The following is a 21,352-nucleotide window of genomic DNA, read 5'->3' as shown; positions in this document are numbered from 1 at the left end:
GTACACCCAGACCTTTTACCAACAGGAGCACATGGACAGCAGCCTTGAAAAATGATTTTTTTTAGCCACCAACTTCAAGTAGAAGGGATTGGTGGTGAAAACATTTGACATTGCCCCAAATGGGACATGGACCTCGTAAAGTGATTTGTAAAATATTCTAATTTGAAATAACAAAAAGTGCCTGTTTCAATTCCCATCCTGTAGCTTCCCCAAAATATGACAAACTGCCGTATACCGGGGGAATTGGTAAACACAAATTTGTTGTGGATTCTGCAGTTGAATAAAAGAAATCCACTTGTAAAAAGAAAAATGATGAAAAAGAAGATGCCAGTGTTTAGTAAAAAGATTGCACAAAACATTTCACGATGTCCCTATAAAAAACACACTTTTATGGACGTTTTGGGGTTCTGTGAATTATATGACGGCAATAGTCACAGAACATGAAATTTAAAAAAAAACAGAAACAGAAATACACATATTTTCGAAATCAGGACAAATACTTGAATATATTGTATGTTTTTCTCATTTGCACTAAATATTAAAGCTGTACCGACCTAACGCTTTCATATAAAAGGACAGATCATAAATATGTATCTGTGTATATTGCTATAGCACAGGCAATATACGGGGCAGTTTACAAAGGCATCTGCATACATACTGAGTTTCTGTCAATTACAGCTTCAGTGTAATTGATGTGCCCGAGGCACTGGGAGTTAATATAATTTAAGGTCGTTGGGATCTAACAGAGATTTTGAACAGAAAAGCCTTGTTCAGTATCTGTGTTAGATCTCAACGATAGTTAGTCTCTTTATTAAAATGGAAATATTCTCATACACACATTATATATGCAACATATAAATATATTAATTTTATATTAATAAAAAGTTAACATACTTTGTGTAGTATGTGAGTGTTGCCATCCGATGCTGCGTTAAATAGTTCTATATATGGTTTGACTATAGTTTTGATAACAACCTTACAAAAGGACTCCAAGGACATCAGTCCCTAGAGGTACAGGACCATGGGTGGTGTGTTAAACCAATGCAGATCTAGTCTAGGAAGCATGCTGCAGCTTCATACGCGTGTCCAGTGACGGACGTGGTATTGGAATCGGCCAGTGGCCAATATATGACGTGAATGCAGCAACCTGCTGAATCCACGTGGTCTTATCCTCACTTTAATGCTTTTGTAGTGTGTGACCGTATGTTTCCTAGGGAGCCCCTGTGCAGGAGTAATGGTTGGGTTCTTAGGTAAAAGAGTAAGTATTAAATATGCTAGAGTGACACAGGGCCCAGCATTTTGAAAGTGATGGTAGAGGTAGGTGAGACAGACAATGGCAGAAGACAAGCCAAGCCAGATCCTGAGGTTTAGCCTGTCCAGCTGCTCACAAGCCGACCAGCACTAGCCAGTAACATGATGGATCATAAGGAAAGTCTCTGCATTCTGCCCAGTTGTAAAGAGGTTGTTATCTACCTATGATAGCATCAGTGGGCAAGGAGGATAGTGTGGCATGAGGCAAAACTCAGCTGAGCCCCGGCTCAGCTCATCACGTCACAAGGAAGCCAAGTTGGATTTGCCTGCAGTGTAAGGAATCACAAGGACTCTCTCGACACTTAAGAGAAACGGAGAATTTGACTGTAAACAAGAACCTCTCAACCCATCTATTTGCCCCATTTTGACTGATGTAAACACTCAGACCTTAATCAGTTCTTGGTCACGTTTTATATTCAGGATATCTTTATGCCTATCCCATGTATGTTTAAATGCCCTCACTGTATTAGCCTCTACCATATCTAAAGGGATGCTGATCCACTTATGCACCACCCTCTCCGTAAATAACAAGAGGACCAAAATTCTAAACAAATTGGTCTGGTGCTGTTTGGTGAGGCTTGTGAAGAACTGGACCAAGCCAGTCTGTGTGAGAAAGTCCCGGCTCTTCTGTCTCATCAGCAAGCGGCGAACTTGTGCAACCGAGGAACCACCAGTTGGGTTGGGTGTCCTCGTGTCGTCGGGGGCTGTGACATTTTTGGCTGTATGGCGCTGTTGCCCAGCATCTTATGTGAATGATTAAAATGTGATTCAGGAGACATTTTGTTACATGACAGACATTCTGAACTCATTAACCCTGTGAGTTTGCCTGATCCCAGTAACATCTGCAACTGTGCACAAGATTCATGGATGTCCGATACAATAAATGACCAATAAGAACACAGGCTTTATTTACAACAGAGTCAATGAGTGGAACTTTCATTCATGCACCCCCCCCCCCCCCCCCCCCGGCAACACCGCAGAGAGGACAGAGCGGGACTGTTTCGCTAGGGGGCGGTTCTTTTTAAATGATTAAATGAATTGTAGGCGTGTGGGCGGAGCTATATCGATGGGCGGGGCTGGGCACTTTGCAGACCGTCCTACGAGAACGACAGGACTTCAGGCCAGAGCGAGATATGAAGGAAGTTGTCTGTCGCCGCGCAACGAGCTCCACCCCATCTGAGTGGGTGGATCTTATTGTGTGACGTCAGAATCCTGCCCACAGCTCGCATTCGCTGCTAGGACGCGTCGTCTTCCTAGGTGTCTTCCCGGCTGGTAACGGTGCTCTGTGCTGAGCGATGCCCCCGGGGAAAGAACCAAAGCGAGCGGCTGCTGTGGTGATCGCGGCGTGCGGGTAGAGGCTGTCCGTTTGGTCCCGTGTTGGGGTAGCCGGGATGTTTGGCTCCGCGTTTCAGTTCCTCGTATCGCAGGGGCGCCAGACTTTGGCTAGGTGGATGCACGGCCGGCACCCCACCGACAGCCTTCTTGGATCGGACCAGCTGGAAGAGGGCTACCACCAGCACCACCACAACCATTACTCAGCGATGCAGAGCCCTGGCCTGCTGGAGCCGTGGAGCTGCCCCGGACTGTGTTGGTGCCGGAGTGTGGTGCTCCTGTGCGCCGTGTGCGCGCTGTGCTGTGCCTCGCTGGCTCTGGTCCGCCACTACCTCAAAGACCTGCTGCTGTGGGTGGAGAGCCTGGACAGCGTGTTCGGAGTGCTGCTGTTTGTCGTGGGCTTCATCCTGGTGTCCCTGCCGTGCGTGTGGGGTTACATCGTGCTGAATGTGGCAGCCGGCTACCTGTATGGCCTGGGCTGGGGTATCGGACTGGTCGTGGTCGGGGTGCTCATCGGGACCTTCATAGCTCACCTGGTGTGCAAGAAGCTGCTCACCCACTGGGTCCTCGCTAAGATAGAGAGCAGCCACAGGCTGGGAGCTGTCATTCGGGTGGTGGAGGGAGGCAATGGCCTCAAAGTTGTGGCTCTGGCCAGACTCACCCCCATCCCCTTTGGACTCCAAAATGCTGTATTCTCGGTGAGTCCAATCGATGGTTAACTGATTATCAGCAGCTTATTAAGGCTGTAATCTGGTGTCACTACTTTATCTTTTTTTGTGGTGGGTGGGTATGTGGGACAGCCTCTTGGAAGACAAAACCAAGGACTGATTAAGATAAAATGTATTATTGTCATCCATAGAATTTGGAGCAGTCTGGGGGTCTTATAAATACAATGTGGCCCCATATCCTGGAATTCTGTAATGTCCTTTTGGGGTGTTTAGAATTTGAATCTGCACCTATGGCAACTTTTAGCAAAAGTCAATGAATGAACTGAGAATTCCTATAGCTTGTGCTTCTTGTTTTGGCGATACTTTATTTAAAGATCCACCACATGAAAGCTGAGATCTGTCTCACCCAGCATTATTTAATGTCCTGTCCTGAAGCTCTCCTCATCTCCTAACCCAGCTGAGATATGTTTGCCCCTGGCTTTAATAAGTACATGTCGCTTATTTTAACCTTTTACCCAGCCCTTTCTTAGATGTTCGCTTTGATATTGTTCCAACTTGGATCACTGTGTATCTTTTACCTTCTACAGTGGCTGCCCATGATGTCCTCTACTTGGTACCTACCTGCTCTCTGCACCTTAAGTGTTCTGTGTGATGTTTGAGGACTTTGTGACGATTCAAGGCTAACCATGCTGACATACTTGCTTTATCTTCACTTGTAATCAATTCTGACATTATATAATAAAAAGCGTTCAAGAAACTAGTCACTAAGACCATACTTGGATTAATACATTTGTGACATAGCTTTGAATATTTGTTTCATCTTGTGTCCTCCAGAGAGTTCTGGTGGGAGCTTTGAGTGTTTCTGCAAAAGAGTCACTGTTTTGTCACAAAACACTAAAAAGTATCTGTGTTGACCCTCAAAACAAACGGGTCTCAGGTGTAGCCAGTTATAGGAATCCTAAAAGTTTCAAGCTATTTGTTTAAAAGCCTTGTTTCTGAAAATGCGACCTGTGTAAAAATATTTAGGCTTTTTTTTTTTTTTTTTAAACAAGTTTTATCAGGATTTACTGTTACGGTGTTTAGAGTGGATAGTTTTGGAATTATTTTACGTAGGGTATAGCTGTAGGGATGTTTATTAAGCAGATATGACGACGTCTGCCGAGTGCACCTAGAGAATATTTGGCATCTCAGAGGGTAATTCCATTGTGTTCCTTGCCAGTCTCACCAAAGAACATTGAGCATTACGCTGAATAGCATAACTTGAAGCAAACTCTTTCTCCAGAGGTCTCTGCATGCTGCCCAGGTAAAACTCAAGGCCGCTTGAGTTAGTCCCATGTTTAGGACAGACTGAACTTCTGAAAAGTTGGGAAATCTGCTCATCTCTGTATTTGTTGCTATAGGAGGCAAAATCCCAGCTCAGGGTACGAATAATTGGGTGTTTGCTTATTCTGACTGTCATTGCATGGGTCGGTCGCTCTTCCTGACCTTTGGTAGCTTCAAAAGGCTTTCTATAGGTCCAGTTAAAATGGTAGCAGTTCCCGGCAATTACACCCCAAAGTGGTGGTTCTCAAAATGTAAGCTAGCTTGGCTGTACTTTTCTATATCTGTGAAACACATAGTTGGGGGGAAAAAAACTTTTCCCACTCTGTGCCAAATAACATAACTAGGCATGATAATAGCCTGAACAGTGTATTGGCTTGAGTTATAGTTCCCTCCTGTTGAAGAACACCCTTTATCTTTCTGAGGACCACCACGAGAGCAACTTAGCTATACCAAGAGCAGTCTGCTCCAAGTCTTTGTAATGAGTATTGGCTTCTTTCCTATCTACGTTAGCTTCTAGCCCTAAGATTCTGTGGATGTTATTGGCATCTATGACTTTGAATCCAGTGCTTCTTATTAAGGCTCATGGAGGGCTAATTGTTAGCTGTCACCAGTCAGCTGAAGCCAAACTAAGGGAAAGAGGACTGTGGTTGACTAATCTGGGCAGAAATTATTGGTTAGTTAGGCAGCAAATAACATTTACTATGATGCACATCAGTAACAAGAAACCACAGGGCACTGGCACATCATTGCCCCCAAACAACTTGTCTATGACTTCTTGCCCCCCCCCTTCCATCATATAACTTACTCATACTTACCAACACGCACTCCATCTCACCCACCGTACACATCCAAGCTCTCGCTCTCACACGCAATTACACATCCATGCGTAAATACAAACATAAATCAAGCCCCCGCTTACCTCTCACTGCTCCTGCAGATTGCTGGCCGGCTGCCTGCGCACACTATGTGGACAGCCTCTGTTTCGCTGTCAAGTGACATAGTGTGACCCCCCCAAGACTTTCCTGTCTTCTCGTACCGATTCAAGGGGGTAGTAGAAGCATTATTAAACACTCATCTACAGACACCAGACAAGCCAGAAGGCTTGTTTTTCCCTCATAAATCTAATGGTGCTGCCACAACCACAAGGGGTTCTGGGTAGGCGCATGCAAATAAGGTCAACAATAATCACCTTTTCAAACTGATTCAAAATAGCCTAGAAAGGGCCCTTCTGACCTGGACTGGTGCAGGTCTGAATGGTCCTTTCTAAACTATTTTAAATCAATACAATGGGACAGTAACAACCTGCAACGCCTGCAGTTACGAATAGGCATTTGCTTCTCTAACAGTACAAATTTTGAATATTATTTTTGAAGCCAAGTGTTTTTTGTGTGCATTGATTCCTTAGTTGTTTGACTTTTGGTAATCTTGGCTCACATGACTGTCATAATATTGTGTGTTTGGGGATTTCGGGATTTATATCGCACTTTTAATTGAGTTTGAATGTAGACGGCCAAGGATCAGATACAAGAGACCGGGCAGCTTCTCCAACAAGATACAAAAAATAAAAGTTAGATTAAAATCAGTGGCGTAGTAATGGCTGCTTGCTACCATGATTCCTAGCGTGTGTAAATAAATAAAAAAATGTACCCCGGCTGATCCCAGTAAGATCAACTGGCCAGCATTCTGGGTAAATGTCTGATAAACAAAATAAAGCAAATCATAAAAACTCCCACGGGTACATAAAATATTTTATTTGCATTCCAAAACAGCCTGTGTTTTTATGGATCACAGCTCCCATGAATCTCAGACAGGATGATGTGTTTTAGCCCTGAAAAGCACTTGACTTGTGTAAATGTGCTTTTCTACCTTGAATTTAACCCCTTCTTATCTGCCCTGTATCACTGCGCACTGATAGGGTTAGTAGTTAAATAGTTAAATTTAATTGATACATTTTACGTTATGACATCACAAGCTCTGTCTCGCTTGTAGCTCTGGTGAGTCCTATAGCTGGTCATTTTTATGTCCTTGAAACGCATGTGTTGCATGCTAGCCAGGAATATTTTAAATATGTTGATCCTTGGATTGCTGGATTGTGGCTGGACTATGTAGCTATACATATCTGCTAAAGATACTTTTACAACCCTATTTGTGTTTCGACGTGTTTAAACCCACTTGTCTGCGTTTTGTATAATGTGGCCGTTTCTTGTATTTTGTACATTACATTTTGTGTGCGTCGAGTCGGATAAATATTTAAAAATCCAGGAGCCAGGACTAAAACTTAAAGAAATTAGCAAAAAACAAACAAACCCTAGCATGAATGTAGAATGTCTGTCTATATTAAAAGGATGGGACAAAACCCAGGACAAGTTTATTCCAGGCTTTTTGTGATATGCCACATTGATATATGATGAGTCATTTCCCCGCAACTAGGATTTTCTATCTTTTCCAAAATTCTATATGTTGTGTGCGAAAACCCTTGACAGTATTACATTATATCGGAACAAAACAGCCCCCACCTTGGTTCAGATTCCAAAATGCAAGCCCTCTTCTTGGACTTTGGTTTGTAGGCTGTAGTCACCAGCACTCCCACCAGTCAATAGAAGATATGAAACCAGGATATGACTCCGTAGGCCTATGATTAAGTGCCTGAGGTCATGAAACATGTAAGGCGTAGTTTATTTTCACCGAGAATGCACTACTTTGCGCAAGCCTCTAGTTGCCCAGCTTTTCATTTACTGTCATGGAGTCATATCCGTTCTTTATATCTAATATTATGTCATTCTTGTCACCCAATTACCTAATCCTAACGTGTGCTGATTACCCATGTTGGACCTAGTTCACGTGTTTGTCGTAGCACTAGACACACATTAAACCCAGTGATGCATTGACTTGACTAGGCCCAACATAGGGCAACGCCGCCAGGTCCCTGCACCTCCATGGTCGGCCTCTCTGGTACAATGAACGGCATGGCACAGCATATCTCGCCATGCTGTGTTTTAAAGGTGCACGGCACCTCTTAATGAATTATGTTCCGTGGTCAGAGCGTAAAAGGTCTTGCTGGGGAGATTAAAGATTGTAATGGCCCCGCTGGACCTGCCGGCCTAGGCCAGGATATGCCACTGCTTTTTACCTTATAACCTTTTTTTAATCTTATCTGTTTTATACTGACTGTTACCACCCTAACGGGGCCAATTTATTAGAAAGGAAAAAGGGGCAAGTTGCAAGTCCTAGATTGCCTTTAATTCCAATATGGTTTCTCATGGCTGGTAAACGTAATGTGGACAGAATAGTTAACCTGCGAGATCATGTTTAAAATAAATAAAAGTGAAGAAATCCAGGGAAAGTCTTTAGTAGTTGCCACGTTGGAATCTGTGTTTGACATTTTAAAATCTATTCCATCTGAATAAAAATTGCGATGATGTGATGTGCTGTTAACATTAGGAAGAGATTAAGGAGCTATCTCAGTCTCCGCTTTCTCTAAAGCCGGTTCACATGGTTCATCCTCTTAAAAAGTGAAAGGAAAAACGGTACATGTAGACTAACGCTTCGGGCTCGTTCTAGAGGACCACAGGGATGAATGCAGCAGTAGGGAACATGAATTTAAAAAAAAAAAAAATTCTATTTTCTTAGTCTTAGTTTCATGTTTCGAATCTGTTTTTCTGCATGTAATGTTTGCAATTATATCTCCCGTGTTTGTCTTCCATAAATAATATATTTGGGTTGTTTCAAATAAAGAAGCCTGTAGGCTTGGTTTTGACCTGCTAAAGACCGTAAGATAATTTAGACGAACAATAGATCCTAGAAGGGACCCTTCCGCTTCATATGCACTTTAATTATATGATCTCTGTGTTCCCTTCCTCTGCCCCCCAGCTATTTTCCTTCCAGATGTATTTGGCCGGACACGTCTCCATGCAGGTGATAGTTACTGCCAGCCTTCTCCATCTCTGCCACTGGAAAGCGTTTTAGAGCACGGGCAGAAAGCGCTCCCTTTAATTTCAGTCGGTCAGGGGCAAGCAACTTTCTTGCTCGGGGATAAGGGCTTAAAGTTATTAAAGTACTCGCAGAGGATATTAATATGCATCGTTCCATGGTGGTGCTGTCAGACAGTGACGTTTTGTGTGTGTGTGTGTGTGTGTGTGTGGTGGACAAGCTTTAAACACATTTGTTACACATCTAAGAACATAAACCCGTTCCTCTATTTACAGAAAGTCAACTGAAACCTCTTATTCTGCAGAAGTAGAACACATTTGTGAGATAAAATCAGCTATACTTGTGGTTTTATGGTTTTGTTAAAATAACACATTTATTTTGCCAACTTAAAGTGAGGAGTTAAAGGAACAGTCTAGCCCCCATATTGTTTGTTTTTATTTTGCATGTACTCCGATGCATTTTACTGCATGCAAATTGCGGCATGCATTCGTTATTGTTGGGAAAATTCTTTTTGGTTGAACTCTTTTGGCTGTCTACTGAAAACTGGAAGCTTTGGTATACTGTACATCTTGCTTGCGGTAAAATGCATGGGAGTCGATGCAATACAGACTCCAATATCTATTTTACATACAAATTTAGGGCTGAAGTGGTCCACCTATGTAGCATTTTAATTCTCTGATATCTCATAATCCGAAGTCTGCGTAATATAAACGTGTATAATATACAAACACGACTTACTTGTGTTCTGCTGGATGTTAACCTATTTTTTTTTTTTTAAAGGTTGCATAGGGATCTCTTACGGAATCGGTGACAAATATTTTTTGCACGTACATAATGGTCTAATCACTGAAGGAACTAAGTTCTAAAACAGGGCTTGACAAATTTGTTGTTAATCTAGGCACCAGCTAAAAAAGTTAGGAGCCAGGATTTTTTTTTTAAACTAACAGTTGGTCAGGAGTGATCTGATCATCATCAGCCCACTTACTAAACTCACAGCATTTGACCTGGACTTTCAGGTCAGTGCTGGTTTTTTTTTTTTTTTTAATTTTTAAAGCTTTCAATGCTGATGTTCCATTGGAGCACAGCATTGACTGATATTTAGTCCCCACAAGCTTGTGGGGACAAATGTTAACCCCTGCAATGCCACAAATGTGTTATACACAATTGTGGAATTGAAGGGGTTAACGCTGCACTGTCGCTCTCAGGGAGCGATCAGGCAGCAGGGGGATGTTGGGGCTGGTCTCCACACTCATGTGGAGACCAAAGAACCCTCTCCCCTGTCCCTGAAGCTGCCTCTGGCAGCTGGGACGCAATAGCTGGTCTATAGACCAGCCATTGCAGGGGGAATCTCTTTGATGACTGCTGTAGGCTTCCATGCCTACAGGAGTCATCACAGGGCTTGTGGGGGCTCGTTTTTGCTGTTGCTGGCCTGCCTGGGCTTCCAGGCAGACCACCAGCAGCAGAGCCCCGTACAAAACTGGAATTAACCCCTAAAATGCCGTGATCGCGGCATAGAAGGGGTTAACGCTGCACTTTCACTCTCATGGAGCGATCAGGCAGCAGGGGGGTGTTGTGACTGTATCAACACTCAACCCCCTTTCCTGAAGCTGCCTGTTTCAGCCTACAGAATCACTCCGTGGGAGTGATCTCGGGCTCGTGGGCGGGCTCTGAGTGGCTGTGCTGTCTGCCCAGACTCCTGGGCAGACAGCAGAAGCGCCCCCCGCGATCACAGGCTGACAAACACCTAGGCGCCAGGACAAAATTCTGAGTCGCCATGGCGACCTGGCGCCTGGGATTTGTCGAGCCCTGTTCTAAAATATTGCTGCAGGTAGAAGCTCTAATAGGGCAAAACGCGTTGTGTGAATTTGCTGAGCTGATGTTTCATTCATTTTAAATGACTTGTACCTTTTGGACCTTTTTTTTTTTTTTTTTTTTTTTTTTATGCACTTTTGTGAAAAGGAGGTACAAAGACTCAGTGCAGCTGGTGATGGGTCAAACTCCTGGTATTTGATTTGTAAGTTTAGCCTGCTGTCTGCAGTATTTTGTTGATTATATTCGCGTATTAAAATGAGTGCTGCTGCATGTCACAAAGATTGGACATTGTGTTACTGTTTGTTTTCTTTGTTTTTTTTCCTCCGACTCTGTTTATATAACCATTAATGAATTTAATCTTTTATGCCGCTTGAATGAGCTGTAATAATGGTACTGGGAAAAGAACAGAGGTTGTTCTACTGTATGAGAGCTTAAAATATTTTTACTAATTGTGGCACATCACAGTCTCCAATCTTGCAACACCACTCACACTCACTAGAAACCCACCCATTAACACACACACACACACACACTAGCAACCCACCCGTTAACACACTCACACTCACTAGAAACCCACCCGTTAACACACACTCACGCTCACTAGAAACCCACCCATTAAAACACACACACACACACACACACACACACACACACACTAGAAACCCACTATTTTTTTTTTCTCAAATACAAGTCTTTTAATGTGATGGCACTCAGCAGTTAGATTACTTCAACGTCTGGGCTTTTGTGTAAGAGCAAGTAGGAACGCGAGTATTAACCTCTTGAGCAAATAAAGAGCAAGACAAATATTTGCCCAGCATTGATATAATATCTTAAGTCATGAAATCTCAAAAGGTAACCGCGATTTCCTTTGACATTCCATTTTATCTTGCTTTTATTTATAAAACACACAGTAGTCTTCACCTCTGCTGCGTGTTATGGGACCTGCTCCATAAAGATGGATGGGCACTGGCACCTTATATGTTCAAGCATACAGAAAATATGGGCAAAATGTATTTCATTAATGTGAGCAATCTTTAGCGTCTGGCATTTGCTTGGAGGGCTGGCGGTTGTTCTTTTAAGTGCTCCTGTATAGCACAGAGAAGATATGAAAGAAGAATATTTGTTAATATATATATATATATATATATATATATATATATATATATATATATAAATAAATGTATATGTATACACTACGGTTTAAGAGTTTGGGGTCACTTTTATATATTTTTCTATGCTAATATATTTACGAAATTTTTCTAATGATCAATTAGCATTTTAAACTTGGGTAAGAGAATGCAACATAGGAACACCGGAGTGGCAAAGAACCTCTGTAGCCTATGAAGATATTCCATTAAAAATCAATGTCTACACTGTAATTTCTTAGACATCTGATGTTTTAATGGACACATCTTGGTTTTCTTTTAAAAACAAGCACATTTCTTAGTGATCTCAAAGTGAGGGAGAAGAAAAGAGAGGGGAGAACTACTTAAAGGGATTTAACAAAGTACAGGATGGAAGTTTATTTCAAAGTAGGAGAAATGTTAGAACAAAGTCGTAATCTAAATCTGGACGGTCGGAGGCTTAGACGTATCAAAGTTTTACTTTACATAAGGAAAATTGGGCAAAGTAGATGGACTGTATAGTCCTTTTCTCTGGTCACGCTCGAACTTCATGGGAAATTTTTCCCAAAGTTGCAATCCTGTGTACAGCATTTATGAATGCTAAGTGGACACATCACCAAAAATAAGCAAATGTTAGCGTTAAATAGAGCATAAAAATCTGCAAATGTTCTGTGTTGATCATTTTTTTGATGGTTCAGCGGCTTAATGTACTTGTAAGTATAGCGTTCTGCTTCGCAGCCATGGATCTAAAGTGCCGGTGGCGTTTTCACATTGCAGTTATTACCAACATCCTGAACCGCTACTAAAAGTTCCAAAGGGCAAACAGCTCGGAATATTAATAGCAACGCAACTAAAAATATGTTGCAAAGTAGTGAACCATTAACGTTCATGTGTGCGTGTGTATACATACATATTATACAGGCATACGCAATAAGAACCAAATTACATTAGACATGTTTCATTCTCTCATTTTTTTTATTAGTGGAATCTATAACCTTAACGCTTATATTTAAATAAGGGGAATTTTACCTCCATAATTTGAATAATGGTTTCACATTGGTTTCATGGTCAAATTTTTTAATATTTAAGGAAGGAAAATATAAAAGGGATGGGGTCAAATTGAATTCATTGTAAGAGAAAGATCTAAATGGTTAAAACACTTATTTATTTATTTTTTTTAAAATCTTCTACGAAGCTGAAAGTGGAGAGTTTATATTCCCCTAACTACCGAAGAATGGCCTCTGCTGACATGGTGAGCTAATTAAAATAATTAGCCCCTGTCTTCCCTACAAACTTCCCATCCCAAACCTTTCCCTATATAAATAATAAAATGACAATAAAAATAGATTTTCCTCACTCAAGATATAACTGAATAGCTGGATAATATGTCTATGCGCCTCAAAAAAAACCCCCATCATCTTATGTGATACAGAACCTCCCCCAATTATCTAGTCATACATACCGAAAAGCACAACATTTTTTACGTGTTGGTGCAATATTATTGTGTTAATTCCTATGGAAAAGATTATATATATATATATATATATATATATATATATATATATATATATATATATATATATATATATATATATATATATATATATATATATATATATATATTTTGGTTATTGTTGATTTAATTCCCATGAACAGAAGATCAGCGGAAATGAGAATGATCACAGTATAGCTGTTTTCTCATGGAGTACTTACGATGTGAGGTCCTATGTTACATTATCAGAACTTTGGCAAGTTGCATCCATGTTCATGTTAAAAATTACCATTACAATCCCCTCCATCCCAGGTCGCTCTGTACACCTTATCCAAATCACTTGTGATGATTCACTTTGAGAAAAGGGGTTGGATTATAGTCCTCATTGAGAGTGTTCAACTCAGATCCAATTACCATGATTCCCTCTGAAGTAGCGTGCGATTCACATTATCTCTTCTAGATAAGGGAAGGTTCTTAGAACTGCCTTCAAGTGACGCGAAATTTGTGTATTAATACTACCCCGTACTGATCTTACATTTTCGATGATATGAACTTTCAGTGGTTTTACCCAGTAAATGTACTTTACACATGGTGTCCACATCTGTATACTGTTGATTGTAGCCATATTGTTTGGATGATCACATGTACCAATGTATCGCTGTATTCCATAATCGTTCAAGGGTATTTTTCCTTTTAATAAATTCTCTCTTGCTGTAGTTTTTACTTTCTGGGGTACGCATTTTGCCTGAACCGATCCCATTACAATGTGAAAATATGACCAGTCTCACAAATGTTTCGATTCTTGGGAAATGTTGAATAACAGTTAATTGGCTAGCTGGTTTTACATTGGCTCGAGAGCTACTTCCCTCTTGGTGAATTATCTTGATGTGGTGATTATAATTATACTTATTAAGAAATATTTATTATATCCCTAGAAGCGTTGTGCTTTTCAATTTTTATGACTATATCATTGAGAGAGGCTCTGGATCTCGCACGATGATGGCTTTAACTACCTGCAATAAAACAGTAGTACATTTTTCGGAAGGCACATGCCCCCCATTGTTAATCTTTTTCATTCATTCGTTTAGAGGGAGCACCGTTGTCTCCGGTAATTGGCGGTTAGATTCCCTGTGCACCCAATCAAACAAAAGTAGGCCCGTCTGCTCCTTGACCAATCGGCAACACTGCTAACGTAATGAGTTAAGGCAAAGTTTTAATTCCGAATGATATGTGCTTCTTGCTTACCTTTGATCAAAATCAAATTTTATTGTCAAGAGGAAGAGTCTATACTGTTGAAGTATTCATTTGAATTCATCCTTATAGAACAATAACGTCCGAGGGTCTCGTGTATATATATACCACCCTCCCTGTGTATCAAAGCCATGCACACCAACATGAAAATCTTTAGTTCCAGTGCCATTCTATTGGTCAACCTTGGTATTTTCTGTTCCTTAATAAGAAAAATAGATATTGCTCTGGGAAATTAAAGTCTGGTCAAAGTTGATACCTTTTTTTTATTGGGTTAAAGTAGAAAAAGCTCTAGAGTTGCAAAAGCTTTTGGGACCTAAAAGTTTCTCTTTCCATCACGTTACATGGAGATTTATAGAAACGTTGCAAAACATGGCGAGACATGAAAACATAGACTTGCATCGTAACAATATCATTAAGCAAAACTAGCAAACTATCAACACATGTCTGCAATTACGTGATTCAAATTTTATTTGATTATAATTTAATTTTGTGATGCACTTTTTTTATTCATCTAGGTGCGAATTTAAACGCCTGGAACTGCTAAACCTAGTGTGGTCCTGTATTACCCATTTGGTGAATTGATACCTGAACGTTTTACTTTGACTACTGGCTTGTCTGACCATTCTCTGCCCAACTATTTTGTACCTTGCTGACCTGCTCTGTGTACCGACCTCGACTTGTCTGACTACCTGCTTAGTGCACTGAACCCTATTTTGGCAGACTCTATTCTGTTATGCATGATTACCTGACACCCGTTGATAACTGTCCTGGGTATTACCTGTACAGGTATCCGGCTATTCCTACAGTGCTTCGCTACATATACTTGGTGCCTATTTATACCTGCCTTTATTTAAGCCTTGCTAGGTGTTTCCGTGAGAAAAACGTTTTGGGTTGAGAGCACCTCGGTGCTGGCATTCGTGACGTACAGGTCCATGACAGACCTTAGGGTTTAGTCCCCCCACCACAAAAGTGCCTCATTAATGGTGTCCAGAGAGGGCTTTCAAATGCATGATTAAAATACAGTGCAGTTCCACTGATTCAGCTCTTTGGTAAGCAATATATCCATGTAGATTACATAGAATTTACTAAACTTGGGGTTCTTTGATGTAGTATTGGGCTAAGCGATATATGGTCGTATAGTGTGACGGAATCCCTAATATTTATGCCTAAGGTGCTAGTATATTTTTCATGGGCATGTGCTGTTTTCATCTTATACGTGTGTGTGTGTGTGTGTGTGTGTGTGTATATATATATAATAATATAATATTGTGCTGTGTGTATATATAAAATACTCACACACACTTGGAATATTAAAGAGTGGCACGTTTGGAGTATTTTGTGTTTGTTTTTTGGGGGTGGTATTGCTAACCGTGGCATGACTTGTATCATACTTGCTTGTCTCTGTGGGACATGACAATACTATATAATAATAATAATAATACTATATAAATCAATCAAAATATTATTGTACGGCTGATTATATACATCTGTAGAAGGAATATATTTACTTTATTTGACTTTATTTAATTATTCTGTGCCGTCTGGTCTTTGACAAAGCCAAGAGTGCAAGGAAACCTGCTCTCACACGTATAATTTCACTTGGGAAAGATTTAACACTTTTTTTTTTTTTTGTTTAATTTTTAACTCATTTTCTCTAAAGAACATATCTAATTTCCTTGTAGAAAGCGGCAGTGGCTTCATACATATGTATAAGGTTCATAATTGCACATATTTTATTTATGTGTTTAGAAAATATTTTTCCAGGTAGAATATGTTGAGACGTCTGATTCTTCTCATTTGCGAGTATGTTCTCTGTCGCGTTTAGAGATACCAGATACAAGGTTACATGTGTAGAATAAATACAAATGAAGTGAAACTGCACATAATTATGTCAGTCGTTTGATGTCAAATACAAAGAGGAAGACCTTCACTGATCTTATAGATCAAGATGAAAAATATTTTGCTCCGAGAGCATACAGCAGTGCTGTATACAGAAATATTGTTTCGCCTCGACAAAAAGCTTGGTTTTGTCTCATTTTCTTAGACAGATTAGCCTGTATTTTTTTTATGAACGTAATGAGCGTCTGTCTAGAGATGGAAATTAAATCCTGTGCATGTGCTTTTTGTCTTGCGTTAACTTTTAATGCTAAGCTTCTGCTTCAAAGTCATTTTAAACTCTCTCTGCAGTACAAGATAAGCCACATCTTTGGTTGCGAATCCTATCTTAACCCTTTCATGACAATGGCTGATTTTATTTTTTTGTACCCTGCCCTTCGTGACAATGGCTGTTTTAACCTCTTAACAACCAGTGATATGCCAGGTTTGTCACGCAAAAAGTCAGTTAACGACCAACTATGTCATGGCATTTGAGCTTAGAGTGTGATCTAAGATTGCTTTCTGCACTTAAACAGTGTTGCTGTAATGCATCGATGTTGAGCCATTCAGCAACACAGAGATCGGCAGCAGGGGCCCCTTTTTAATTAGCAAATTTCTCATGTGGAGATAGTCTCACAAAGTATTTTTTTTTTCATTGTTTTTTCCCCTTTTAGTGCCAATCACGTACATTGTAGATGCTTGGCAAAGTGTGCCTAAGATGCCTACAGGTGGTGGCACTTTAGGGTTTCCTATGCTTTCTGTAGTGCATTAGAGGCCAATGATCGGCTTCTCAGCAAACTAGCAGCCATCACCACCCCCTTTGTTTGTTTGTGACAGACTTGAATGGCGCATGAAAGGTCACACTCAAGGGTGACACCAAGGCTGCGAGTATATGGAGGACAGGTGACCAGGGGAACAGCATACAACAGCTGTGCGTAAAGATATAGGATTGAATAAACCTCAAAGGAGAGATGGACCACCCTTTCTTTCATCACGTCTGGGGGTGGGGATGAGGCGACAGCCTCCATAGGAGAAAGTAGCTGGAGAAGCTGCGTTAGCCAGGTGTAGGTACTAGATGTATGGAGGCCCAGGACCTAAGAAGACATCTCTGGCATTTATTGCTACAACCTTACCTTCTTCACCACAGTTTTGGTTTGCCTTCTCCCCAAAGTCCCAAATGTTCCTGTTTACAGGAATTCCCAAACTTTGTAGACAGCCAGGAAGCAGGTTGTGATGTCAGAACATAAAGTGACACTGGAATACCTGGGAACTTCCAGGCTACCTGGAGCTCTTATTCTGAGAGCAGTGGCTGTAGAAAAGGGCAGGGCTAGCTGCACATGAGGGCGGAGCTAGGGACAGAAGTAATGGTTAAAGGTGGGGCTAACCCTAGATAGCATTAAATGAGGTGGCAGGGGAAACGGGCAGGTAGTAGGTGTGCCTAAACACAGCTCCCCTGCCCTAGAGAATGGCGTGTCATATACATATAGTTTAACAAACAAAACTTCTTCACCAGACTTTCCTCATTAGAAGAGATATCTTTCCAAGAACACCAGCATTGGACATTCTGTGATTGGGTTTTTTTTTTTTTTTTTGTGCAGAAGTATTTGATTTTCTTTGCCATCTGCAATATGAAACATCATGTACAAATCTGGCAGCTTATACGTTTCCTATTCTCTTTTAATTAAATAACAGTGTCTCATGTACAGAAGGATACCGGAATTAAATGTTCAGAGGCAATATAACAATTGGCAACCATGCACAAAGCACTTATGGAGGGCGGGGGAGGGGAGCGGGGTTAGGCAGAACAGGGTTTTCAACAAAATGATGTAGTTATGTACCCTGTTGAATAATTCCAACTGATTTTACTTTAGTACTCTTATTTGGAGTCACACATATATGGCACATATTCCTTCAGGAGTATTGCTGCAAAAGACCTTTTACTGACTACACTTTAGGGAAACCGTTAACCCCGCAGTTATCCATTGGGGAATATGGTACATGATGGTGAATCACTTTTTACCGCTTTATACCGGAACTACTCTGACTATAAACTCCAATGTGTTGAAGACACTGGAAGTGATTATAATAGTGTTGTTATAAAAGTCAAATTAGACAGAATTACCAGATTAGGTACATGTGCCAAACTGCGGTGCAACATATGTATAAAGCAACTTCAACAAAATCTCCAATATTGTTTTTAATGCAAAATAAAAACCTATATAGTAGTATTCCACTTCAGCTGCCCTAATATTTTTGAATCTGTAGGTTGTACTGTCGTAGAGACTACCATATTTAATATGTCACTTATTTAAGGTAATGTAACTAGTGTTCTTTACAGAAATTATCTTACCTAACATTTGATGTTTTAGATTACAGATGTATCGCTACCCAACTATCTTGCTGCTTCTTCAGTGGGCCTGTTTCCTACTCAGCTGCTTAATTCCTATCTGGGAACAACGTTGCGTACCATGGATGATGTCATTGCAGAGCAAAGTGTTAGCGGATACATTATTTTCAGTTTGCAGGTAAGGTGGAATCACGCATTTTAATATAAACAATGCCTTTTGTAATACTGTAAGGCTGTTATAAGACTAATATTGACAGAGTTCCTTTTTTGTGTGTTTCTGTGTCTTTGTTTTTAGGCGAGAAAAATTCTGCTTTTCAAACCTATTATATTGAAACCGAGCTATATTTCATCCAAGCCGTGTAATTTGCTGATGCATGAAAAGTTGAATAATGTCATTATGATATACGCACAAAGTCAACATATCACCAGAAAACTAAAGGGAAATAAGGCTTAAATGTCAGTAGCTCAGTGTCAATGTTGACCTTTGGAAAGCTTTTATTTTCAAGTAAAACCAAACAAAAAATAATATATAATCGTATTTTCTCGATTATAAAACACGGGTTTTTTTTCCAGAGCAAATACACTGAAAAATATCCCTAATCTTATATTCGAGGATGTCGAATAAGACCTCAAATAGTGGTCTGACTACAAGACTAAGATCCAGATCCCCCGCAGCTCTGGCAGCCGGTGGGCGTCTGTGTGATGCGTGTGATTCCGCTGGGCTTCTATGACTGAATGCCGACATCACATGATCATCCGGTGCTCCGCCGGGGCTTCTATGGTGGAAGTGCCGGCATCAGCGGAGGTTGTCTGTGCACATCCCACAGCTGTTGAACGTTTGGGGGATGCGCACAGAAAACCTCCGCCGCTGCCGGCGCTTCCCCCGGGGCTTCTATGACAGAGCACCGACGTGACATGACCTTCCGGTGCTCAGTCATAGAAGCCCCGGCGGAAGTACTGGCCAGCAGCAGTGGAAATTTTTCTCAATCATAGTTTTTATGAAATATGAAAAATTAGTTTACATGTGAATTAATATTTACTAGTAAAACTTTTTTTCCTATAGGGTAGTCTTATATTCAGGGGGGGGGTTGTCTTATAATTGAGCAAATATCGTGTGTGTGTGTGTATATATGTGTATGTATGTATATATGTATATATATATATATATATGTGTGTGTTTAATGTGCATCAACTCATCTATGTACATATGTACTGAGGACTTCAAATGTTAATTTTGGTATGAAACTGACTAGACTAGGCTTTTACAGTCTATTATTATGTACCGAGTTAGTCTATAACAAAATAGTAAGTGAATGTTATAAAGATCAAAGCAATTTATTATTGCAAAATTTGTCCCATTAATGATTGAAAAACCTTTTTTTTGCTAAGCCATTTCATATCAGACACATCTCTGGATTAAAGTGCAATGGTTTTAAATTAGATCTTCACCCAGATGTTTAAATTGTTGGTCATTTTTACAAGTTTGCTAGAAATTGCCGTAAATAAAAATATGCACTTCAAATGCCATTAACTTGTCTTGTCGTGATTTGCAGATTGTGATAAGCATAGCCCTTATGTTTTATGTTGTTCATCGGGCTCAAGTGGAACTGAATGCAGCTATTATAGCTTGTGAAATGGAACTGAAGACTTCCCTCAAAAACAGTCAGCTCAATGGCACTAGCTCCACATTCTGCAGCAAAAGGACACAGTTTTCCCTCGGAGGGATCAACATTGTATGATTGTCAAACTTTCCGTTCCTAGCCTTTGTTTGTTGCCAAGATGATAGTTCCTGAAGATTACAATTCTTAATTTTGGATGGAACACTTATTATTCCTAAAAAGAAATAGACAAAAAAACAAACTTTTTTTCAAGAATATTTGAGAATATTTTCCGTTTTAAGGACGCTCCCCAAAGGTTCCGACATGAAGCATTTTGTAACGTCATATTCTGCGTGCCATGGCAGATGCACTTTTCTTGTGTAGCTCTACAGACAAAATGTGTCTTGGCATCTTTATTTATTACTGCACATACTTTGTTTCATATAAACCGGAAAAAGGGACTTGTATAAAACTTATGATTTCTGTGTTTTTTGTTTTGTTTTTTTGTTTTTAAAGTATTGCTAGCGATACCTAGACAGTGTTTTTTGTAACCGGACCATTTTAAGCTGACACCCGTTTTTAAGCTTACACTCTATGAAGTGGGACAAAGTGCTCTTAAACAAGATTTTGTTATGGTTAAACTGTGCTATCCGAATTAAATATCGGGAGCTGTAGTTTGATACGCGTTAAGGCCGTGATCGCTGGTTATATGTCCTTACAATGGATATAGATGATATCCATTGATGATCCATTTTCAGGCTTGGGTTGTTTATTGAATCATTCGGGGGTGTTATTGTAGAACTCCTGTTTATAACGGGGGGGGGGGTTCCCTCCCGCTTTTGGCAGCCATACTGACACGCATCCATCAAACCGACTACTCTAATTGCATCTTTGAAACAGACCTGGCTAGCCCAGTAAAGCAGATCTAGTAGTAGTCCCGGTAGCCAGTATCTAATCTGAACCCCGGTATTTTTTTTTTTACTGGTTCTGGGCTTTGGTCAAACAGTTTCCACGATAAAACGGATGCTAGTACTGTAAGCAGCACAATAATTTTAATTTTTGCTATACATGTACAATATGTTTGTGTTGTGGAGTTGGAGAAACCATTTCCAAATATGCTGACTAAACATTATTTTAATTTTTTACATAAAATCCTTCATAGAGTTGTGGTTGCTTTACTTGTCGATATGTACACATTACAGGTTATGTGTACTTTTGAAGATTGCCTAAATGCTGGACTGTCCGCAGCAAGTTCTATTGAGTGGCCTTGACATTTCTACGCTTATTTA

At 40.4% G+C, this 21,352-nt stretch overlaps 1 protein-coding gene across 1 annotated transcript; it reads left to right on the top strand.

The window, feature by feature from the left end:
* Positions 1–2,512: 2,512 nt before the first annotated feature.
* Positions 2,513–20,309, top strand: TMEM64 (transmembrane protein 64). The gene is made up of 3 exons (XM_053467411.1): positions 2,513–3,341; positions 18,488–18,643; positions 20,019–20,309. The coding sequence occupies exons 1-3, from the start codon at positions 2,703–2,705 to the stop codon at positions 20,202–20,204; spliced, it is 981 nt and encodes a 326-aa protein (XP_053323386.1). The 5' UTR covers positions 2,513–2,702; the 3' UTR covers positions 20,205–20,309.
* The last annotated feature ends 1,043 nt before the right edge of the window (positions 20,310–21,352 follow it).

This window comes from Spea bombifrons, chromosome 5 (assembly GCF_027358695.1).
Source record: "Spea bombifrons isolate aSpeBom1 chromosome 5, aSpeBom1.2.pri, whole genome shotgun sequence".
NCBI lineage: Eukaryota > Metazoa > Chordata > Amphibia > Anura > Pelobatidae > Spea > Spea bombifrons.
This window is presented reverse-complemented; position numbering and strand designations above follow the sequence as displayed.